This window comes from Oryctolagus cuniculus, chromosome 20 (assembly GCF_964237555.1).
Source record: "Oryctolagus cuniculus chromosome 20, mOryCun1.1, whole genome shotgun sequence".
NCBI lineage: Eukaryota > Metazoa > Chordata > Mammalia > Lagomorpha > Leporidae > Oryctolagus > Oryctolagus cuniculus.
Window position 1 is genome coordinate 26984628 of NC_091451.1, and position 25521 is coordinate 27010148.

The window sequence follows — 25521 nt, forward strand, 5'->3', positions numbered from 1 at the left end:
TGCAGACCTGGATTAAGTTTCCAGCTCCTAGCTTCAGTGTGACCCAGTCCCAGCTGTTGTAAGCATTTGGGGAGTAAAGCAGCAGACAGAAGATCTCTCTCTCTCTTTCTCTCTCTCTCTCACTCTCTCTCTCTCTCTCTTATTCTGCCTCTCAAGTATTTGAAAATAAACAAACATTTTTTTAAAGTTGGCTTGGCTTTCCCATCATTTCTTTGGCTCTGTTATCAAAAATCTAAATGAGAGAGAGAAAGAGAGAGAGAGAAAGTTGTTTTCACTCACTGTGGCAAATCGCTTCTCTCTCATTCTCTGTTAGACCCAACCCAATTGGGTTTTCAATCCCACAGTTCCATGGTAACCAATCTTTTTTTTTTTTTTTTTTTTTTGACAGGCAGAGTGGACAGTGAGAGAGAGAGACAGAGAGAAAGGTCTTCCTTTGCCATTGGTTCACCCTCCAATGGCCGCCACGGCCGGCGCGCTGCAGCCGGCGCACCGCGCTGATCCGATGTCAGGAGCCAGGAGCCAGGTGCTTTTCCTGGTCTCCCATGGGGTGCAGGGCCCAAGCACCTGGGCCATCCTCCACTGCCTTCCCGGGCCACAGCAGAGAGCTGGCCTGGAAGAGGGGCAACCGGGACAGAATCCGGTGCCCCAACCGGGACTAGAACCCGGTGTGCTGGCGCCGCTAGGCGGAGGATTAGCCTAGTGAGCCGCGGCGCCGGCCATGGTAACCAATCTTGTTAAGGTCACCCATGAACCTATTTTCAGCCAGTATTTTCCATGCTTGATTTATCAGTAGTACTTGACACAAGTTTTCACTCCCTCTCCCACTGATATACATTCTTACCTTTATTTCCAGGATACCAAAATACTCTGGCTTGCCCAGTTACATCACTGACCACTTTTTTTCAACTGCTGTTGCCCTTCTTTTCTTCCCATTAACTTCTTATAATACCTGGGAATCAGTCCTTGGTTTTTTTTCTCTTCTATCAATACTTACTCACTAGGTGGTCTCATGCAATCATAAGGCTTGTCATTAAAAAGATTTATTTACCTACTTAAAAGGCAGAGTTACAGAGAGGGAAGGGTGGAAAGAGACAGAGAGAAAGCCTCCTTTTGTTGGTTCACCCCCTAAATGGTCACAATGGCCCGGGCTGGGCCAGACCTAAGCCAGGATCCAAGAGCTTCATTTGCATTTCCCACATGCGTGGCAGGGGCTCAAACACGTGGACCATCTTCCACTGCTTTCCCAGGTGTATCAACAGCGAGCTGAATTGGAAGTGGAACAGCTGGAGTTTAAACAAGTGCCCGTATGAGATGCTGGAATCACAGGTGGTCCACTGTACCTGCTATGCTACAATGCCAGCCCCCAAGACTTTGAATACTATCTGTATGAAATGATTCCAAAATGTGTATTTCTACACTAGAGCTTTCTCCAAGCTCCAGATTTGTATATCCATCTGCCTTGCCGTCTGCACTGTGATCTCTAATAGGCACCTCAAAGTCATATCCAATACCAAATGCCAGGTCTTTTACCACAAAACCAGCTTCCCCTCAGGCTCCCTCACCTCAGGCTGATGGCCACACATCCTTCAAGGTGTTCAGACTAAAATCATGAAGTCCGGGTTATTTCACTCCCTTGCTGTCAGGCCAGGCCCTATTGATTCTCCCGGTCCCCGTGGAGGTGAGAGGAAGAAATGCGTGCAGGACTGCGGCAAAGGGTGCCACTTGGGTAGCAGAGATTTCTCAGAGCCAGGGCCCTTGCAGATGTCACGAGACCACAGGGGCACTGCAACACTGACCACATGGAGAGAGACCTTAACATTGTTGTCCACGTCCAGCACTACGAGAACATGGATATGAGAACCCCCATAAATAATCTGCACACCACACAGATGAACAACGCTGTGCCCACCTCCCCTCTGCTCCAGCAGATGAGCCACCTGCATTCGTATCCCAACCTGGGACAGATCTCCAGTCCCTACGAGCAGCAGCCACCGGGCAAAGAGCTCAACAAGTACGCCTCCTTAAAGGCAGTCGCTGACAAGGTCAATGACGACTTCTATTCGAAGCAACGGCGCCTGGCAGAGCTGGCCACCAAGGGGAACCTCCCTCTGCACCCCGTGAGAGTGGAGGATGAGCCTCAGGCCTTCAGCCCTGAGCACGGCCCCGCCAAGCAGAATGGACAGAAGTCCCGCACCAACAAGATGCCCCCACACCCCCTGGCCTACAACGCCACCGCCAACTTTAAGGGCTGGGACCCCAACGAGCAGTCTCTCCGGCGGCAGGCCTATGGCAACAAGAGCAAGCTTGGCACGGCCGAGCTGGGCTCCAGCAACCCCTTGGGGACTCGCACCCAGCACTACCCACCCCCACAGCCATACTTCATCACCAACAGCAAAACGGAAGTGACTGTCTGAGCTTTGCTACAGGGAGTTCCCTGGAGACCACACTCAACTGAGAGAGGCAAAAAATCCCGGTCCCTACCTTTCCTATCCTCCTGTCCCCCAAACACACACCCACACACTCTCAACAGGAACCCAGTGTAGACCTACTGGTGACAGAGAATCACGCTTTCCCTGGGTCACGCCTAACATGCTTCAGCAGGCAGCTGAGGAAGACAGGAGCATGGACATGCAGCAATACAGCAAAGGGGAAACGGAGGCACCCTCTTAACATCGGGCCCAAGGTGGCGGCCAGCTCACACGCCCACACCGTGGGGCTAGTCTTTCTTTTCCTCCTAACTGGAAACTGAAATCTGTGATGGCAAAAAAAAAAAAAAAAATTAAAGTAGCACAATTTAGAGAAATTGTCCATGTGAGCACATGCACTATTTGCCACGTGCTGTTTTTTTGATAAAAGAGCCAGGGTGAAAGGGGATAGAGAGAGGGTGAGGCTGTGTACAGAGAAGCATGGATGTCGGAAGAATTGTTCTGGGAGAGATTCACCTACACCGAAAGCATTGTTTTCTACCCCCAAGAAGAGCTGATGTGAACACCAAGTTTTAATGAGTACGAGGCAGGAACTGGACCCCCAACCATATAGGGATAGGACTTTTTCATATTGTCTATGTTGACAGCAAAAAAAAAAAAAAACCTTTCAAAAAAATAAAATAAAATAAAAGACCCTGAGCCCATGGATGGGGGTCAGGGATGGGGAGGAAAGAACTTTTTGAGAAGCCCCCGTGATGACCGTGACAATGGAAATGGGAGGCCCAGGCTTTGATGGCGGGGAGAGGGTCTAGAATATAAAGGGACACTTTTTCTAAAGACAAAACATAAGCCCTTTACAAAACAGACACGAACCATAAATTAACCTTTGTCCAACATCTTCAAGAGTTAGGACGTTGTCTACAGCTGACATCAACAACACAGAATACCCACCGTCGGAAAAGTCAACAGGAGGTGAGGTGGGGCCGATCCTGGCTGTCGCCGTCACCTCCCAGAGCTGAAACAGTCCTCCAGGAACTGCCTGTCTCCACCTTCCCCTCCCCTTCAGCGTGTTGCTTCTGCCGTGCCAAACTTCTCCTGCTTTGGACTGAAGATGTCATCAGCGTGGGTGGTGCCTTCAATGTTAACACATTAACTGTTGCATGACAGTCTTGTTTCCAAGTGTAACCTGTGTTCTTTTAGCCTCCTTCCTCCTGTTTTTTTTCTGCAGTAGTAGATGTTTCCATTCTTCTTTGTAGGTGAGCCCACACTATTACACCTTTGAAGGGGGCGGCTGCAATGTCGGGGGACCTAAGTAAGGACACACTCCTAGTTCCCACCATCTTTCCAAATGACCTCCCGGGTATTTCAACCCATCCTCCAACCCCACCCCCAGCCAGAATTTCCTGAGGGCTTTCTCAGATCAGTTCTCATACTAACCAAGACCATGCTCCTACAAGTTCTTTTTAGTCCAGTGGAAGCCCAGCAGGCCATGGAAGAGGAAGAGATTTTCATTTAGCGAGAGCTTTGGGACTCACCCCACAGGTCCTCACTAATTAATGACTAGGTACTTCCGTGAGACCCACAGGCCTCCGGGGTCAGAAGCTGGGCAGACAACACTCTGAGCGTTTCCTGGGATCCTGAACTGCGATATTCTGTCTCACCTGTCTGTCTACCCTGGCATCATAGAATCAGCCAAACCAGGTAATTCTCCTCCTCACTCCCAATAGATATCAGGACACCAACGATGCATTTCTTCTCTCTGGGCCTTAGTCTCCTGTCTCGAACATGGGGAACTGAGGCCAAGTGGAGCTTTTCCAGCTTTTTGAAACAGCAAAAACTCTGCCTATTTTTACAAATGAAACCTTGCGAAGAACCTGCCGTAACAGATCACCATGTGTAAAGAGGCTTGGTGCTGTTTAGAGGAAGCAGGGGTCAGAGGTTTAGTGCCCACCTTCCTGGCCTCCTTGCTGGAACCCTGACCCCCGAAATACTGCTGAGTGTGGTCGGTGTTTCCTTGGCATTGGTTACTGCATGCCTGTGGCACACTTGGCATATCTGTGTGTCACCATGACAATATCTGTGTCTAAACTGACTCATTCTTAATACATTTTATTTTTAAAAGGAAAATTTCCTGCCTTCATCACCAATAGAAAACCAGTATCAATCTCCATAAATAGAAAGTAAGCATAAAAATAAGTCCCAAGGCAACAAAACAGCAATGATTAAATTCTAGCTAGATACAGCTGCCTGGGGGAGGGTCTGAACCTAAAGCCTGGTTCATTCTCTCTCTCTGGGAGATGAGCAGATGTTAGAGTCGTTGAAGACAGCAGCATCCCATGGAGGCCTCTTGCTTGAAGTCATCAGATAGACTGAAATGTACATTAAAAGGAACCACATCTCTGATCCATGTGCTACCCACTGGAGTGTTATGTCAACTGGTGACACATAGCCCACACTTGAGCAAAGACAGAGTTGACTTATTGGAGGGGTTCCCTGTAGCTCAGTTCTGTCATCTTTGCTGTTTGCCCTCAACCTGTTTCATCTCATTCTAACCCCAGCTGTCATTCAGGGTCTTTCTTAGTCTCTGAATCAAGGATATTGTATTTCTTCTTCATGCCCCTTCTTTGATGAGCCAATAGCATCCAGCGAACTTGGCTCCTTGGTGTCTGCATTTGTGATTTTGCCAGCAAAAGTGCCAATTGATCAATGAGACGTAGCGGTGACGAAAGCCCAGCAGGACGGGTGCTTGCCAAGAACTGCTGTCCGAGACAGATACCCCTTGGAGTTTTCTTAGTTTCATTACCTTTCACTAGGCTTTGAGAGATGCACTGGATGGGGAAGGTCTGTGTATCCATTGGCTTCTGCCGGGGGCATGTGCACAGACCTGAGGATGCTGAAAGACAACATGACCCATGGAACTGTCTAGGAGTCCCGTGTTCCAAGACAAGGATCCCATAGCCAGGATGTGGGGAATTGGAAAAGCCGGAACACAGCCGAGAGAAGGTCCTCTCCTTGTCCCATGCCCTAGAGGCCTCTACTTCTTGCCTTTAGTTGTCTCCCAGTTCCAGCCCACTGGGGCCAGAGTCTGACATCCTCTTACCCACCCTAGGAGACCCAGCCTACGTCCACCTTGGGCTCTGCCTGGCATCCCCATCTAACTCCCCCACCCCCAGTTTATTTGTGTAAATGGAGCATATTTTCTGTGCAAATATTTTAGTAATCGTATGTTCTGCAAGTAAACCTGTGTTAATACTGTCACAACTGCAGAGTTTATGATACCAATAATACTTCCTACAACAAAGAAAAAACATTTGTTTTCTAAGAATGTTTATTTGTAAACATATGTATTCACTATATTAATATGAATTTCTTACCTGGCAATAAAACTGATCACATGTGAAAAAAAATAAAATAAAATCATGAAGTCTTCCTTGGTTCTTATCTTTGCTTCATACCCTCATACAAACCAACCCTTTTTGGCTTAACCTCCCAAATATTTGTAAGGTTTGGGGATTTGTCCTGGTGGTCAGGACACCCAGATCCCACATTGGATTCCTGCTTCTGGATCCTGACACCAGCTTCCTGCTAATGCAAACCCTAAGAGGTAACATAATGATGGTTTATATAGTTGGGTTTTTGCTTCTCATGTGGGAGACATCGGAGTTCCTGGCTCCAGCTTTAGCCCTGGTACTGCCCCAGCCATTGCATGCATTTGGGTAATAAACCAGTGGATGGGATCTTTTTCTGCCTCTCAAATTTATTTTATATATACATATATAATAAATACACACACATATATATATACAAGCATGTATGTGTGTATGTATATATATCTAGAATGTGGCCACTTCTTAAACATTCGCTGCTATTTTCCTGGTCTGGATTATCTGATTACTATCCTCTCTCTTCTTTGGACCTCTAATCGATCTCCATTGTCCCAACACAATCTATTTGAGGAGTTGACAGACTACTTCCCAGTAGTAACATTGGGTCCATTGCCTTTGTGTGTACAACCTAACTGCCAAGGGTGTTTTTCATGAGTATAAGCTAAGAGTGCTTTTGGAAAAAAAATCAAAAGAAGAATATTCGAGGCACATGAAAATTGTATTTAACTCAAAGTTAAGAGTTAATAAATAATGCTCCTGGCTGCAGGTGTCAGCCTGGTTCCATCCTGGCCACTGTGGCCACTTGGGGAGTGAATCAATGGATGGAAGATCTCTCTAACTCTGACTTTCAAATAAATAAATAAATCTTGAGAGAGAGAGACAGACAGACACCGACTTAGATCAGGTCATTCCTCCACACAAAGTCTACGACTCTCCAGTACCCTCAAAGAGAAAGCCCAGCAAGGCCCCTAAGATGCAGTCTGATTCCTCTCGGCTCTTGGCGCCTGTGAATCTCCCCTGTGCTGACCTTGTTCCAGCTGCTCCCACTTCCTGCTGTTCCTGCACCAACAAATTCCTCGAGCAGACCCTTGGCATCGGCTCTTCCCCATCTAAAAGGTGTCTCTGCCATTGCTGTTGGGACACGTCTCTGACCTCTGTGAAGCCTTTGCCCCGATGACCACCTTTCCTGATGACCCTGATTTGAAGTTGTAACTTGTTCCATGCTGCACTGCTGGTTCCTTCACACTGCTCTATTTTATATGTTTTTTTTTTTTTCTGCTGCATTTATCACCTCCTAACAACTACATAGTTTGCTTCTTTATCATGCTATGATAAATATAACAGAATTTATGCTCCACAAGAGCAGACATTTTTGTTTGATTCCTTGGCATATCCCAAAAGCCTAGAATAGTCCCTGGCACACACAAGGTGCTCAGTAAATATTCTTTGGATTAACTGAATTTCTGATATAATGTTGTTCATTTCTATGGTGGGCTTTAAGTCCTTAAAAAGGCAGCCTTCCAAATACAACAGCATATCTTGAGTACAGCATAACTATTTGGCAACTAATTTGACTTTTTATATAGTTAGGCATTCTCTATGGTTATAAATTAAATATGGTCTTATATAAATTCTTAAAGACTGAGAGAAAATATTTTATTGCACATCATTTCCTCTGCCAGACGGCCAAGGCAATCTTTTAGTAAGGAAGCACTTGTGATCAGAAACCAAAATCCCCTGAAGCTCATGGAGTTCAGTCTCGGCTTCCAATTAGAAGCATAGAAATTGACCATCCCTGGGGTCGGCGCTGTGGCATAGCGGATAAATTCGCTGCTTGCAGCGCCAGCATCCCATAAGAGCGTGGGTTTGAGACCCGGCTGCTCCAGTTCCGATCCAGCTCTCTGCTGTGGTCTGGGAAAGCAGTAGAAGATGGCCCAAGTCCTCGGGCCCCTTACCCACATGGGAGACCCAGAAGAAGCTCCTGGCTTCGGATCGGCACAGTTCTGGCTGTTGTGGCCATTTGGGGAGTGAAGCAGCAGATGAAGACCCCCCCCCCCCGCCCCGTAACTCTTTCAAATAATTAAATAAACCTTTAAAAAAATTGACCATCCACATCCAAAAAAACTTTGAATAGAGCTTTCATTTAGTTCAATTAATTACACGTTTTTTAGTATGCTCTACAAGCAAGACACTATATATCAGGGTTATCTTTTTGTTTTGGTTTGACTTGTTTTTTCTTATTTATTTGAGAGGCAAAGATGGGGGAGGAGAGAAGGAGGGAGGAACAAAGGGAGGCAGGGTGGGGAGAGACAGAGAGAGAAAGAGAGAGAGAGAGGGAGAGAATATCCCTCTGTTGTTTCGTTCCTCGAATGTCTGCAACCACCAGGTCAAAACTAAAAACCAGGAACTTAATCTGGGTCTCCCACATGGGTGGCAAGCACCCAAGGAACTGAGCCATTACCCCTGCCTCCCAGGGTCTGCACTGGTAGGAAGCTCGACTCAGAAGCGAATGCAGAGGCCGGCGCCGCGGCTCACTAGGCTAATCCTCCGCCTTGCGGCACCGGCACACCAGGTTCTAGTCCCGGTTGGGTGCCAGAGTCTGTCCCAGTTACCCCTCTTCCAGGCCAGCTCTCTGCTGTGGCCCAGGAAGGCAGTGGAGGATGGCCCAAGTGCTTGGGCCCTGCACCCCATGGGAGACCAGGAGAAGCACCTGGCTCCTGCCATTGGATTGAAGTAGCCCCTTGACAGTAGGGACTCCATTTTGGAGCACTTGAGACTCCATTCTGGGAAAGCAACCCCCCCCCCCCACACACACACACCGTGAGACTCTGGTCTGAAACTATGATCTCAAATAGTCAGACAATAGCAGTGCACTACATCACCCTTGGCAGAGCACAAAAACCCCCTAGCATGATTGCTCAAGCTTAAAAGTAGAAAGGTTGCACCTGGGTTACCTGGGCTAATAATGAAGATGTGATTTGTCTATGTCTTAAGATCATAATTGCTGACTGTAAGACTTTAGCAACTGCTTAGCAACCGTGTATTCTCTCCCCCCTCCCGATTTTGCAGTTTTTAGCGCGCCAGCCAGGCAGCCATTGGAGGGTGAACCAACGGCAAAAGGAAGACCTTTCTCTCTGTCTCTCTCTCTCTCACTATCCACTCTGCCTGTAAAAAAAAAAAAAAAAAAAAAAAAAAAGAAGCAAATGCAGGTACTGAACCAGGTAGTACAAGATGGGAAGCAGGTTTCTTAACTGTCATATTAAACACCTGACTCGAGTTTTGTTCTTTTTTTAAATTATGTTCCAGTCTTCAAGAAATGTACACTCTATAAAGCAAGACCTGAGTCACTGCAGGATAAAGTTATTACAAAGACCTCCTGAATGTCACTACAGAACAGTGCTCTAAAAGTGCAGTGCAAGCCATTATGTAATTGTAAGTTTTCCAGTAGCTAAACTAAAGAAGATAAAGAGAAAAAAGCAAAATTGTGTGGGCTGATATCCACATGGTATGCTGCAGTGTGACGGTATGACACCCAGCTCCAGCTGCTTGTTCATGAAGACTCCGGGAGGCAGTGGGGGTGCCATGACTGGGAGGCACAGACTGACTTCCCAGTTCCTGGCTGTGGCCATTGTAGTCATCTGGGGAGTGAACCAGTGGACGAGAGGTCTCTCTTCCTGCCTCCCAAATAAATATTTTTAAATGTTTAATTTTAATATCACACTTTAACCCAATATATACACAAACATCTTGCTTTGACATGCAATCAATATAAATTTAATAGTTTATAATTTTTACTAAGTTTGGCCAATTCAGTGTGTGCTTAAAGCTCATGACAACTTGAAACTAAATTTCCATCAGAAATACTTGATCCATATTGAAACTTTATAAAATTTACAGGAGAAAAACTTTACATATCCAAATTCTTCTAAGCAGACTTTAGAGATCTGTGTAACTGGGGTGATATTCTAGCCCCTCCTAGCCACCGCCTTGCTGTCTTCTTTCACTCACTCATAGTCAGCCACACTCCAAAAATATTCAATGGAAAAAACAATTATTCCTGAAGTAATCAATTCAATTCATAAGCTTTACATTGTTTCCCATTCTGAGTAGCATAATGACATCTCACGCCATCCCATCAATCTCACCCAAGGTGTCAATCATCTGTTTGTCCAGTGTGTTCACACAGTGTGCACCACCCTCCTACTAGTTGTACTGTAGCTCTCTTGGTTATAAGATGGACTATTGAGGTGTGGCACTACCTGTATTCAAATAACCTTTATTTTATTTAATAATGGCCGCAAAGTGTCAAAGTAGTGATACCTGCAATGGGAATATGCCAAAGAGAAACTGCAAAACATTTCCTTCCAGTGAAAAGATAAAACGTGTCAACTTAATAAGAAACAAACTGTATACCAAGCTTGCTAAGATCTACAGTAGGAACAAATTGTCTATCCATGAAATTCTGGAGAAGGAAACCAAAATTCTTGCTAGTTTCATTGTCCTACCATGAACTACAAAAGTTATGGCCACAATACGCAGTAAGTACTTGGTTAAGATGGGACAGACATTACAGAGTTCAGTACTAGCTTTGGTTTCAGATACCTACTACTATCTTAGAATTTACCCCCTGTGTATAACGTGACTTACTATATTGGGTTTTTTAATGTGAAATTCAGTTAATTAAAATTCAATGAAGGGGCAGACATTCACCTCAGTGGTTAAGTTGCCACGTGGCACACCTGTTTCCCATATCAGAGAGGTGAAGTCCCAGCTGTTCCACTTCTGATCTAGCTTTCCACTAATGCATGTTTCTGGAAACAGCAGATGATGGCTTAGACACTTGGGTCCCTGCTACCTACATGGGAGACAAGGATTGCGTTCTGGGCCCCTAGCTTTGGTCTGGCCCAGCATCAGCCATTGTAGACATCTGGGAAGTGAACCAGTGAATGGAAGATCTCTGTCTTGCTGCATTTCAAATAAAATGAAATTTAAAAAAAAAATTGAAGTTAAATTAAATACAAAATTCAGTTCCTCAGTGTTACTAGCCACACCGCATATGTGCAACAGCCAAGGAGACTCAATGGCAACCACAACGGACCACAAAGGTTTAGAGCAGTGGTTCCAAATGTTTTGAAGAAAATGTATTGGGTCAGAGAGCAAATGTATTAGGCTTTGCAAGCCATGGCCTAAAGGGGGATCAGCGAAGTCTTCAAGAAGGTCATGTTTAAGCTGGGATTTAGAGGTAGAGTTGGATTTCAAATGCATGAACAGAAGACGGTGCTGAGGAGGGCATTTCCAGGCAGAGGCGTAAAGCCAAGCAAGCTCACGCACGTGTGAACTGCTACGGTCCCATTCAGAAAAGGAACCGGTGCCATAATGCCCAGGATCCACAGGCTGAAGGAGGGAGGGCCGTGTGCTGCAGATTGTCACAGAGGCAGCCTCCGGCTCTCCTGCCCTGCACAGTGACCACTAGGGGTCGCACTGCCAGTGCTCCTTTGCCTTCTGGATTCCTGCGGGTTTGACAACGGGGGCAGGGGTTTTGGATTCCAGTTTAGAGTTTGGATATTTATTCCTAGTTCTCACCCTGTTTCTTGGCTGTAGTGGCAACTTCGTGTTTACAGATCTTTTGTGATTGCAAGGCCTCCACAGAGTCCAGCTTCTTTTTCTTTCTTAAAGATTTTATTTATTTGAAAGGTAGAGTTACAAAGAGAGGGACAGACACACACATGCACACACAAACACAGAGGGAGACAGAAAGATCTTTCAGGGGCCAGCGCTGTGGTGCAGTGGGTTAACGCCCTAGCCTGAAGCGTTGGCATCCCATATGGGTGCCGGTTCGAGTCCCGGCTGCTCCACTTCTGATCCAGCTCTCTGCTATGGCCTGGGAAAGCAGTGGAAGATGGCCCACGTCCTTGGGCCCCTGTATCTGCTTGGGAGACCTGGAAGAAGCTCCTGGCTCCTGCCTTCAGATTGGCGCAGTTCCAGCCGTTGTGGCCATCTGGGGAGTGAACCAGTGGATGGAAGACCTCTCTCTCTCTCTCTCTCTCTCTCACTTTCACTCTCTCTCTCCCTCTCCTTTGCTCTGTGTGTAACTGACTTTCAAGTAAATAAATAAATCTTAAAAAAAAAAAAAGAAAGATCTTTCATCTACCTGTTCCCTTTCCAAAAGCCTATAATGGTGGGGGCTGGGTCAGGATGGAACTCCACTCAGGTCTCCCATATAGGTGCAGGACTTGTGCCATCTTCAGCTGCTCCCCCAGGCACATTAGCAGGGAGCAGGATAAAAAGTGGAGCAACAGGGACTCAAACCAGCACTCATATGGGATGCCAGCATTGCAAGCAGTGGCTTAACCCATTGCACTGCAGTGCTGGTTCCGAGAGTCCAGTTTTGTCCTTGCTTTCCCTGCCTGAGGAGTGGTAACAGCTTTGCTGTAGCCAATACCTAGGTGTTTTACCATCTCTGATTGGTTCCCAAGCCTGTCTACCACTCTATAAATAGTCTGTAAATTCTGTTAGATCCTTCCATGGGCCATCTGAAGCCACATCATGGAGAGGCGTGCATGAAAGACTGTAAAATTTGACCTTTGTTCAATATAAAAAGGAGATATATTTATTAAATAAGTTTTCTAAATATATATATGTATGTATCCACACACACACACACACACAAAGGAGAACCTCAAAACCCTTAATATAGAGGTGGTAGAGGTTGCACACTGCACAGTTATGGGTGGAAGCCCTGGCTCTTAAGAAAGGGAGAGAGATGATTAAAGAGAACAAAATGCAGGGGGTGGTCTGCAGACATTTCAACAAAGTGATGCCTTCAGCTGTTCTGGGTGCATCACTGACAGACAGGACTAACACTGGAATAGCAAGAATGCTTATTCAGTGTCAGAGACTGCCACAGCTACTCTGAGGCGAATGCTTCTGTGTGCCTAATCTTCCAAAGCCCAGCATTTGCAGCAGACTGTGCCCGTTCACTGTATGGTTCTCTAACACTTCTGGCTTAGAAACCACGTAGGGTCTGGTGTTATTGTACAGAGAGCTAAGCTGCCACCTGCGAGGCCAGCATCCCATATTGGAGTGCTGCTTGAGTCCTGGCTGCTCTGCTTTCTTTTCTTTTCTTTTTTTTTTTTTTTAAGATTTATTTATTTATTTGAAAGGTGGAGAGAGAGAGAAAGAGAGAGAGACAGAGAGGTCTTCCATCCACTGGTTCACTCCCCAAATGACCGCAACAGCCGGAGCTGTGCCAATCTGAAGCCAGGAGCCAGGAGCTTATTTTGGGTCTCCCGTGTGGGTGCAGGGGCCCAAAGACTTGAGCCATCTTCTACTGCTTTCCCAGGCCATAGCAGAGAGCTGGATTAGAAGCTGAGCAGCTGGGATTTGAACCAGTGCCCATATGGGATGCTGGCGCAGCAGATGGGGGCTTTAACCCACAGTACCACAGCACTGGCCCCTGCTCCATTTTCAATACATTTCCCTGCTAATGCACCTGTGAAAGCAACAGAGGATGCCCCAACTGCTTGGGTCCTTATCACCCACTTGGGAGACCCAGATGGATTTCTGGGCTTCTGACTTTGGCCTGGATCTACTAAGGCCATTGTAGCCATTTGAGGAGTGAACCAGGGGATGGAAGATACCCCTCTCCTCCAAATGAATAAATACGTCTTGAAAAATATGTAAAAGGGGCTGGTGCTGTGGTGTAGCGAGGAAAGCCACAGCTTTCAGTGCTAGTATCCCATATGGGCACCAGTTCGTGTCCCGGCTGCTCCACTTCCAATCCAGCTCTCTGCTATGGCCTGGGAAAGCAGTAGAAGACGGCCCAAGTCCTTGGGCCCCTGCACCTGCTTGGGAGACCTGGAAGAAGCTCCTGGCTCCTGCCTTCTGATTGGTGCAGCTTCCAGCCATTGCAGCCAACTGGGGAGTGAACCAATGGATGAAGGATCTCTCTCTCTCTCTCTCTCTCTCTGTGTGTGTGTGTGTGTGTGTGTGTGTGTGCCTCTACCTCTCCTTCCCTCTCTGTGAAACTCTTTCAAATAAATAAATAAGTCTTTTTTAAAAATACATAAAAATAGAAATTAAAAAAATGAAACCAGTTGTAGCCCACAGTTCCTCAACAAATATTTTCCCACTTTACTAATTTCTGATATTAGTGTATACTAGTTCTGGAAACCAAACAACAAGGAAGACAGCATATTTCCATTAAGACACCAAATCTACGTCCTTTGACAAGTGACACTTCATAGTATTCCCCACACTTTTTCCCATCATGGCATTCTGAGACTAGGATGATGTTGCATGCACACAAGGCCAATGGAAAGGCCAGAGGTGGGGCTGGCGCCATGGCTCAATAGGCTAATCCTCCGCCTTGCGGCGGAGGCACACCAGGTTCTAGTCCTGGTCGGGGCGCCTGATTCTGTCCCGGTTGCCCCTCTTCCAGGCCAGCTCTCTGCTGTGGCCAGGGAGTGCAGTGGAGGATGGTCCAAGTGCTTGGGCCCTGCACCCGCATGGGAGACCAGGATAAGTACCTGGCTCCTGCCTTCGGATCAGTGCGGTGCGCCAGCCACAGCGGCCATTGGAGGGTGAACCAACGGCAAAAGGAAGACCTTTCTCTCTGTCTCTCTCTCTCACTGTCCACTCTGTCAAAAAAAAAAAAAAAGCAAAGGCCAGAGGTGACCAACATCAGGGCTCTTGCTGCCCCAGAATTCAGCAACTTTCTCAAGGACTAAGCAGTTCAATAACAAGGCTCACTTGCTATGCACTTGAGGCTTAGAGTTCAAGTCATGAAGTTCTGCCTTACACCTCCAGCTCCATCTGCAGGAACCCCCTTCTGCTGCTGGTGTCTCGTGAACTATTGTTGGTGTCAGGTGGGACCCAGTCTCTTCAACATGTGACATAATTGCAGACACAACTTCTCTTGATTCTCTGACGCACAGACGAGGCCACAGCCAGCACTGGGCCTCTGTACAAGTAAGAAAAAAGTGCCCTTGCCCTGGAAGGACACTGTAAAGTAGAAGGCAGCAACAGCCCAGGCAGCCAAGATCAGGAGTATTTGGATATGGTTTTATTTCAGCTGAGCGGCATCACAGAAGAGAGATGAAGTGACATCATGCTGTAGTTGGCCTTATGAAATGCTGCTTATTCATGGTAGGGCCCACGAGAAGGCCTCCCCCTTGCCTTGGTGTTCACCTTCCCAGCTCAGCTTCTAGGCGCTCTCTCCTCAGAGCACATTTAATTGGGAGATTGCTTCAATTCTAACTTCTGGCTCTTCCCTAGATGGTATAAATTCCTGTAAAATACATACTTGCAGGACTGGTGCTGTGGTGCAGTGGATTAAGCCACTGTCTGCAGCTCTAACATCCCATGTTGGAGTCTCTGCTCCCACGTGGGAGACCCTGATGAAGCTCCTGGCTTCAGCCTAACCCACCCCTTGCCACTGCAGCCATTTAGAGGAATGAACCAGCAGATGGAAGATTGATCTCTCTCTCTCTCTCTGCAATTCTGCATTTCAAATAAATATTTTTTTAAAAAAGCCACACTTGGATATCCACCACTGATATTTTTTTTTTGACAGGCAGAGTGGACAGTGAGAGAGAGAGAGACAGAGAGAAAGGTCTTCCTTTACTGTTGATTCACCCTCCAATGGCCGCCGCGGCCGGCGCACTGTGGCTGGTGCATTGTGCTGATCCAAAGGCAGGAGCCAGGTGCTTCTCCTGGTCTCCCATGGGGTGCAGGGCCCAAGCACTTGGGCCATCCTCCACTGCCTTCCCGGGCCACAGCAGAGAGCTGGCCTGGAAGAGGGGCAACCGGGACAGAATCCAGCACCCCGACCGGCACTAGAACCCGGGTGCCGGAGCCGCAGGCGGAGGATTAGCCTCTTGAGCCATGGCGCCGGCCTTTTTTTTTTTTTTTTTTTTTTTTTTCAATTTCCAACAATGTATGGAGTCTTAGGATCTATCTTGGTGATATCCAAGAATGCTCGACAGTTCAGCCAGTTCTATGACTTTCTCTCTTAAAAGTTCTATTCTTATATCTCTATCTGGGCCTCTCAGTAAACGAATCAAACTAATCCAATAGCAAAATCCACCTACTGTAACTAACCTATAGCATTAACTCCCTGGTCAAAATCAATCCCCTGCCTTTAAATATTGGTCATAGAGAAGACTGGAATTCTCCTAGGACTAACGCTTCAACCAACACTTTAAAGTTGAAGCTGTAAAGTTCAGGTTCCCTGCTCTTTGTGGATGGCCTTGCTCCTTGACCAACTCGAATCTGAGCTTGATTTTATTAAGAAATGACAAAGAATTCTAGGTTTTTTTTTTACTTTGTGTAAAGTAAGCAAGAGAGCTCCCCCTTGAGTCAATTACACGTGTGTTCACATGGGGATTGAAAGGGAGTCTGTTGAGTTGCACGCTGTGTGTGGACATTGACGTTCTCACCTGTGTACTACGTGAGTCCAGGGGCTGGCAGCTGAGCTCTGCAACAGATGGTCCAGAATGGATCCGGCAGAGTCAGCCTCCAAATCCAAACACGTCCAAGGGTCAAGTTTTTCCCAAATGTGGGGAAGGCTAACACGATCTAAATATCAAAGCTCCTCTTTTTTATTTTTGGTTTTTGCAAGATATGAATGATCTTTCTGTGAGGAATTTAGAGAGAGAGAGAGCGAACCTTCATGAAATACACCTGCATCATGAACTGCCCCTTACAGACACTTATTCAGCCAATCTATCAGGTCCGTGAACAAGGTCAAGAACTTGCCAAACTGAAGGGTCACTATCAACCCATGGACTAGGAAGAGAAAGACTGGGTGAGGAGTTCTGAGCTGAGGTGGCAGGCAGACAGTCTCCTTCCCAGAGCTGTGTGAAAAATCTCTTCCCTCTTGCCAGAGAATTAGGGGGCTCTTGCATTCTCCATGCCTGCAAAACCAGCACCACATGGACGAGGCCAGGGTCTGTGAGCAGCATGAGCTGCACCCGGGCTGTGTGAACCCCTCTGCATCTGTGGTGTGCTTCCCTGCCTGAATGTGGGGAAGTATATCCAACCACAGTCCGGGGGAGCCACAGGAAAGGGCCTTGGGGTTCCATGAACAACTCAGTCTTTCTGAGCCTTTGGTTCTGCGATGTGAGAGCCTGCCTCAGAATTTCCAAGATGAGGGGGCTGGAGCTATGGCGTAGAGGGTAAAGCCGCCACCTGCAGCACCGGCATATGGGCACCCGGTTCGTATCCCAGCTGCTCCACTTCCGATCCACCTCTCTGCTGTGGCCTGGGAAGGCAGTGGAGGATGGCAAGAGGTTTCACCATCCACACTTCCATCCCTAACGTGGTTTTCCTTTGTTCCTTCTCTGGCCAGGCTTCAAATTTCTCAAGTCCTTCCACTGTGCTCCCTTTTGTTCCTAATTTTCACTGTAACATTTACTAACAGCACAGCCAATAACACCTATGCCACATCCTGAATGCGCTACTGCCTTGAAATCTCTTCTACCAAAGAAACACATCGTGACCTTGAAGTCTGGCCTCCTGTCGAGTATCAGGCAGTAGACACCATGAAGCCAGCTTCTGTGCAATGATGAAAGGGGAGGGGCTCAATTCCCCGTGGAACCTTCAGTTCCATCTGAACCTCATCAGCCTGGCTGTTACCTTCCACATTTCTATCAGCATTCGGGTCTTCGAAGCCCTCCCCAGAACCCCCTGTAACATCTGCTTTCTCTAGGCTGCATCCCCACGCTCTTCCAAACTCTTCTCACACACCAGTTCCACAGGCACTTCAACACCGTCGGGTATAGTTATATAGAGTTACATACTCCTCGGTACCAGTGTTCTTAGGCAGCTTTTCATCACCACAACGAAACACCTGCAGCAACTAACTTCATAAAGAGAAGTTAGTTGTTTTGGAGGCTCCAGGTCCTGATCTGTTGCTTTGGCTTCTGATAAGGGCAGAGGATAGCACTGGAGAAGCACACAGCAGAACCACACGAGGAGCCGGGCAGCAGAGCGAGCAGCTGGGCTCCGCTCAGGCTTTTATAACCATCTTTCCTCGCAAGAACTACCTTCCAAGGGCGGGCCCCCAAATGAACTAAGGGCCTCCCGCCAGGCCCCATCTCCTAACAACTCTACCACCTGCCAATAGCACTACCATGAGGACCAAGCCTTACACATTTGGGCCTTTGGGGGACACCCAAACTAAGATCTAGGGGCAAGAGAGTGCAGAAATGAAGGCACTTCTATGTTCTATCGAGTTCTTGGAACCAAGAAGTGGAATAAGAAGACAAGAAAAGCCGGCACCGTGGCTCACTAGGCTAATCCTCCGCCTTGCGGCGCCAGCACACCGAGTTCTAGTCCCGGTTGGGGCGCTGGATTCTGTCCCGGTTGCCCCTCTTCCAGGCCAGCTCTCTGCTGTGTCCAGGGAGTGCAGTGGAGGATGGCCCAGGTGCTTGGGCCCTGCACCCCATGGGAGACCAGGAGAAGTACCTGGCTCCTGGCTTTGGATCAGCACGGTGTGCCGGCCGCGGCGGCCATTGGAGGGTGAACCAACGGCAAAGGAAGACCTTTCTCTCTGTCTCTCTCTGTCACTGTCCACTCTGCCTGTCAAAAAAAATAATAATAAAAAAATTAAAAAAAAAGAAGACAGGAAAAACTGCCTGTACATGTGCCTAGGGAGGGGAGGCATGCACTGTTTACTGGACATGCTCTGCTAGAGTACTGCTTATAAGTACAGCAGGGAAGAAATATGAATGTTACTTATGACTAGCTGTAGCATTTTGCAAAGGGGCCCTGAGAAAGCCAAGCCTGGGGCTTAGAAATGTGACCATATTTGGAAAAAGGGGTCTTCGCAGACGTTAACTAAATTAAGGAACTCAAGATGAGAGGATCCTTGTTTACCCAGGTGAGTCCTATATTAAATGACAAGTATCTTGATGGAAGTGAGGCTGTTAGAGTCTAAAAAAGCCCACCGCCCGAGGAACGACTCCAAGAGACTTTTCTCTCATGCAACCAGCAAGGGGAAGCTTTATTGATTATCCAGCATGCCGGGGCTGTCTGATCATACAAGAGCAGAGCAGCCCCGAATAACCAAAGGTTAGGGTTTATAAAGGCAAAAACTGCAAAACCAGGAAGGGGGGAATACATGCTTGCTATGCACGGTTGCTATACACAGTTGCTAAAATCAAAAGAGTACATAAAATCAAAAGAGAGTATATGGTTACTGGGGTCAACATAACCTAAAACCTAAGTGAAATTAATATTTATCATAATCTTGACAATACCAGTTACAATATTACAATTAGCAATTAGGACTTGACATTAATGTAAGACACAGACAAATCACATCTTTATTCTTAGCCCAGGTAACCCAGGTGCAACCTTTCTACTTTTAAGCTTGAGCAATCATGCTAGGGGGTTTTTGTGTGTTGCCAAGGGTGATGTAGTGCACTGCTATTGTCCGACTATTTGAGATCATAGTTTCAGACCAGAGTCTCATGGTGGGGGGGTGCTTTCTCAGAATGGAGTCTCAAGTGCTCCAAAATGGAGTCCCTACTGTCAAGGTGCTACTTCACTCTGTCTTATTTTTACAGCTGCACCAGGAAGGTTTAAACCTGTAAGCTTAAGCTTAACTTTTTACACCCGCACATATACAATTTTAACTCTTCAAGGCAAGGAGAGAGATTAGACACAGATATGGAGGACAAGGCTGTATGAAAATGAAGAGGAGATTGGAGCTAAAAGCCAAGAAACATCAGGTAAAAGCAAGGAGAGATTTTCTCTGCAAAGACTTTGGAGAAAATATGGGGCTGCTGACACCTTGACTTTGAACTTTTGGCCTCCAGAACTTAGAGAGAATACATTTATGTTGTATTAAGCAACCTAGTTTGTGGTGATGTGCTGTACAACCAGAAGTAACAAATACACTAGCCCCAGGGGCTGGCGCTGTGGCACAGTGGGTTAAAGCCCCAGCCTACAGTGCCAGCATCCCATATGAGCACTGGTTCAGGTCCCGGCTGCTCCACTTCCAATCCAGCTCTCTGCTATGGCCTGGGAAAGCAGTAGAAGATGGCCCAACTCCTTGGTCCCCTCTGTATCTGTGTGGGAGACCCGGAAGAAGCTCCTGGCTCCTGGCTTCAGATCAGCTCAACTCTGGTTGATGCAGTCACTTGGGGAGTGAACCAGCGGAATGGAAGACCTCTCTCTCTCTCTCTCTCTCTCTGGCTCTACCTCTCAGTAACTCTCTTTCAAGTAAATAAAATAAATTTTTAAAAAGTACACTAGCTCATATCATACCTTCTGTGCTCTTATACCTGTGCTAGATTCTTTAAATTCAATTTCTCCCTCATTAATGGCAAAACATCCTTCCAAGGGAAGTATTATTTTCCCCACTGGACAGACCAAGGTCTCGTCCAAAGTATGTCAAGAAAAAAATGGAGCCTCGGGGCCAGCGCTGTGGCGTAGTGTGTAAAGCCACTGCCTGCAGTGCTGGCATTGTATTTGGGGACCGGTTTGAGTCCTGGCTGCTCCTCTTCTGATCCAGCTCTCTGCTATGGCCTGGGAAAGCAGTAGAAGATGGCCCAAGTCCTTGCACCCCTGCACCTGCATAGGAGACCTGGAAGACTCTTCTGGCTCCTGGCTTTGAATTGGTCCAGCTGTGCCCATTGTGGCCATTTTGGGAGTGAACCAGTGGATGCAAGCTCGCTCTCTCTCTCTCTGTCTTTCAAATCAGTAAATAAATCTTTTTTTCTTTTAACTTTTATTTAATGAATATAAATTTCCAAAGTACAGCTTTTGGATTACAATGGCTTCCCCCCACCCCCATAATTTCCCTCCCACCCACCAATCTCCCCTCTCCCGCTCCCTCTCCTCTTCCATTCACATCAAGATTCATTTTCAATTATCTTTATATACAGAAGATTAATTTAGCATATATTAAGTAAAGATTTCAACAGTTTGCACCCACACAGAAACACAAAGTATAAAATACTGTTTGAGTACTAGTTATAGCATTAAATCACAATGTACAGCACATTTAGGACAAAGATCCTTCATGAGGAGTAAGTGCACAGTGACTCCTGTTGTTGACTTAACAAACTGACACTCTTGTTTATGGCATCAGTAATCACCCTAGGCTCCTGTCATGAGCTGCTAAAGCTGTGGAAGCCTTTTGAGTTCTCCAACTCTGATCTTATTTAGACAAGGTCATAGTCAAAGTGGAAGTTCTCTCCTCCCTTCAGAGAAAGGTACCTCCTTCTTTGATGACCTGTTCTTTCCACTGGGATCTCACTCGCAGAGATCTTTCATTTAGTGTTTGTTTGGTTTTTTTTTTTTTTTTTTTTTTTTTTTTTTTTTTGCCAGAGTGTCTTGGCTTTCCATACCTAAAATACTCTCATGGGCTCTTCAGCCAGTTCTGAATGCCTTAAGGGCTGATTCTGAGGCCAGAGTGCTGTTTAGGACATCTGCCATTCTATGAATCTGCTGTGTATCCCGATAAGTAAATAAATCTTAACAAAAAAGCAAACAAAAGAGTGGAGCCTGAAATCAAATTCAGATCTATTCAATTCTGAAGCCCATGCTTTTTCCATGATGCCACTATTTCTACCTTTAATAAAAAGCTGTCAAATAAGTATAGGATCTGATCCAAATGCCCAATTTTTAGCATATTTGACATGCAGAGGGTTTCATTTTTAAATACTCCTTCCCCCAGTACAGTTATTTTTAGCAATAATCATGAAATGAAATGAATGTCTTTCATGTATGGACTAAAAGTTGCATTTACCAACCAAAAGGAATGCACTGCACTGTTTGTACACTTTCTTTCATCCTGAAACAAAATAAAAGCTCCCAGTGGTCTCATTGAAAGATGCGATTGAGGAATTAAATTGTTTCTTTCCTTAAAGCTATTTTATTCCAACAAGTCCTTTCTAAATTACCATTTAAACACAGAACTATGTACTGTCACAGGAGCTGGAGGCAGGAGCTGAGATCCAAGTGAGCAGCAATTCTGAACCCACAGGAATTTAGTCCAGAAACAAACCAAGGTGGGTGTGCCTGTCCTATTGGTGCCTGGCTGTGTAACTGGAAGTTGTCCAAATTAACTTCCACAGGGAACACAATGTTTATTAAAAGATATGTATGCTTTTCTCTTATTTTTTGATTGTGGCAAACACACACACAGTGTAAACTTACCATCTTCAACTTACTTTCAGTAGTGTTAAGTATATTCACTTTGGGTGTGTTACAGGCCCCCAGAACTTTTTCATCTTGCAAGATGGTTAAACTTTATACCCATTAAACAAACCCTAATATCCTCCTTTACCCAGCCCCTAACAGCACCTGTACTTTCTAAGAATTTGGCTACTGCAAATACCTCATTTAAGTAGAATCATACAATATGTTTTGATTGGCTTATTATATTTATGTAACATAAGTGAAGCTCACAATGTATTATTAAAACTCAATGTATTTAATACCATTGAACTGTACACTTAAAAATGGTTAAGATGGAGGCCAGAATTGTGGTGTAACAGATAAGGCCACCACCTGCGAAACTAGCATCCCATATGGGTTTCGGTTCAAGTCCCTGCTGCTCTACTTCCATTCCAGCTGCCTGCTAATACACTTGGGAAAACAGCAGATGGCTCCAGTAGTTGGGCCGCTAAACCCACATGGGAGACCCAGATGAAGCTCTTGGCTCCTAGCTTCAGTCTGGCTTAGCCTCAGCTTCTGTGGTCATTTGAGGAGTGAACCAGCAGATGGAACATCTCTCTGTAATTTGTTCCAATAATTAATATTTTAAAAAATGTACCAATGCCATCTCACTAATCCAAGTGGTCGATTTCTGTTCACAATTGATCATAATGCTAGGGCTAAGAGTCACATAAACAAGACTAGTGTCTGCAAATACTAACTGATAGAATAAAAAAGGGAGAGAACGATCCAACATGGGAAGTGGGATACACAGCAGACTCATATTATGGCAGATGTCCTAAACAGCACTCTGGCCTCAGAATCAGCCCTTAAGGCATTTGGAACTGGCTGAAGAGCCCATGAGAGTATTTTAGGCACGGAAAGCCAAGACACTCTGGCAAAAAAAAAAAAAAAACACACACACACACCTATATGAAAGATCTCTGCGAGTGATATCCCAGTGGAAAGAACAGGTCATCAAAGAAGGAGGTACCTTTCTCTGAGGGAGGAGAGAGCTTCCACTTTGACTATGACCTTGTCTAAATAGGATCAGAGTTGGAGAACTCAAAAGGCTTCCACAGCTTTAGCAGCTTATGACAGGAGCCTAGGGTGATTACTGACGCCATAAACAAGAGTGTCAATTTGTTAAGTCAACAACAGGAGTCACTGTGCACTTACTCCTCATGAAGGATCTTTGTCCTAAATGTGCTGTACATTGTGATTTAATGCTATAACTAGTACTCAAACAGTACTTTACACTTTGTGTTTCTGTGTGGGTGCAAACTGTTGAAATCTTTACTTAATATATGCTAAATTAATCTTCTGTATATAAAGATAATTGAAAATGAGTCTTGATGTGAATGGAAGAGGAGAGGGAGCAGGAGAGGGGAGGTTGGTGGGTGGGAGGGAAATTATGGGGGGGGGGGAGCCATTGTAATCCAAAGCTGTACTTTGGAAATTTATATTCATTAAATAAAAGTTAAAAATAAATAAATAAAATGGTTAAGATGGCAAATTGTATGTGTAATTGACTACAGCTAAGAAAAATGAAAATAATTCTCTAACTGTGGAAATTAGACCTATTAGAACAAAATAATCTTTCATTTGAGTAGTTTTATTTATTAAGGTTTATTTATCTAAAAGGCAGAATGTCAGAAAGAGAAGAAGAGGGAGGAGAAAGACAGAGGGGGAGAGAGAAAGAAAGGGAGAGAGGGAGGGAAGGAGGGGAGAGAGGGAGAGAAAGAGGAGAGAGAGAGAGGAGGGAGAGGAGAGAGAGAGATTTTTTCATTTGCTGGTGTACTCTCCAAATGGCTTCAATATCCAGGGCAGGAACAGGCCAAAACCAGGAACTCCAACTGGGTTTCCTGTGTGGGTGGCAGAGACCCAAGTACTTGGGTTATGTTCCATTGCCTTCCGAGGCACGTTAACCTGCTGTGCCACAATGGCGGTCCCTGGGGAAGGTGTGTTTTTATCACTGACATCATCTAGGATTGCTGGCACATGGTAATAATAAAAAGCACATCAAATTTAATCTGCCTTAGAATTGTTTATATTCTCTGCCAACAGTTCTCTCCGTGGTTTGCTCCTCCCACGACAGACTGCTTCATGGTCTGGGCACACCAGCGCTGCAAAATGTGCCCGGGAGGACAGCATGACGGCTTTACCTTGGGCAGCCCAGGCAATACGGGCTGCCAGGCACCCTCCAAAGGCCCCACCTTCCAATGCAACATGAATTTGGCAGGGACGACCATGCCAACATTCTACCCATAGAAAAAAAACACAGGACATATGCCTCTGAGTTTTTATATTGTTAGTGTACCCTGCTGTGAAACTAGCCCTAGAAACCAGAGCCACCTTGCCAGAGGGAGCTCTCTTGGGTATAAACTTCTATTGTTTAATTAAACTCACCAGAAGTGATGACAGCTGAGTGTAGACAACTGTTATTTGGGCAAACCAAATATTCTCTTCCTTGCTTGCTAAAAACACATTATTTTCTTGTAGCTCCTTTAACTATCTGAGGGGGGAAACCCTGACTGATTGTCTTGCTGATCCCAAGGGTGTGGAGTAACTCTGGAGGGACCTCACTGTCATGGTCCCTGGTAGTGTTTTTGTGTCCCTTTCTTTCAGGGTGGTGAGTGCAGAGAGCAGAGTGAAGGAGGGATCCCAGAGTACCACCTTTGAACAGAAACTGAGACCAAGTGTTACTGGGTCAGAGCCTCTTAATAACAGGTTTACCTAAAGCAGACACCATTTGTTCCCACAAACTAAGAGAACAGAGAGAGCTATCTCAACCTAACTGTGCTAGGGTGGGAAGTCTTGGTCTGGCACTGCTAGTCTTGTCAAGGTTCCCTATCATCTTGCTATGCCATGTTAGGCAAATTACTTGGCCTCTATGAAGCTCTATCAATTTATCTGTAAATGAACCCAAGCTTGGGGGCTATTCTAAGAATTAAGAGAGCAGGCAAAGTATTTGGCACTTAGAATATCCACTCCTAGTCCAGTCCTCATCTTTTCATCAGAATCAGTATTTCTAAGCATTTCTTTCAGCTCCATTAAAAGCTAGGTCTATAGAATCTCTCCGCAACCATCTTCCCCCTTTACTGCTTGCCCTATTTGTAAATAACAATTCTCCACGCAAGTTCCCTTGGCTGTGGAAGGCTCTGCAATAGAGAGACCATGTCAAAGAACACATGGAAATGACATTAAGCACATATCATACACACACTCTATAATACAGAACTAAGTGGCACCTTGGGTTAGGGCCCAGGGCTGATGAATACTCACACCCAGAAAGCAGACATTTTAGCCAGAGAAGCCCAAGGCAGGTAGACTTCTGCTAGAACAGGTTCAGGGAGATCCGACTTTGCAAAAGTCTGTGCTCTTTCATGCCCTACAAGTGGCCTTGTGTAGGCAAGCCCACAGCTTGGCCTCCAGCGAATGGCTATGCTAGGAACGAGGACTCTTGAACTGACTCTGCAATCTTCCCAAGCAAGAACTCCATCAGGACTACATTGGGAGGCCAGTGTTGTGTAGCAGAT

At 46.0% G+C, this 25521-nt stretch overlaps 1 protein-coding gene across 1 annotated transcript; it reads left to right on the forward strand.

Moving 5' to 3' along the window:
* The first annotated feature begins 390 nt into the window (after positions 1 to 390).
* LOC103351703 (protein shisa-9-like) lies at positions 391 to 3493 on the forward strand. The gene has a single exon (XM_070065371.1). It carries the CDS (start codon positions 1800 to 1802, stop codon positions 2412 to 2414), a length of 615 nt encoding a protein of 204 aa, XP_069921472.1. The 5' UTR covers positions 391 to 1799; the 3' UTR covers positions 2415 to 3493.
* The last annotated feature ends 22028 nt before the right edge of the window (positions 3494 to 25521 follow it).

Excerpts from the sequence above, each read along its gene's own strand:
- LOC103351703 (XM_070065371.1), top strand. The coding sequence starts at position 1,800 with ATGGAGAGAGACCTTAACATTGTTGTCCACGTCCAGCACTACGAGAAC.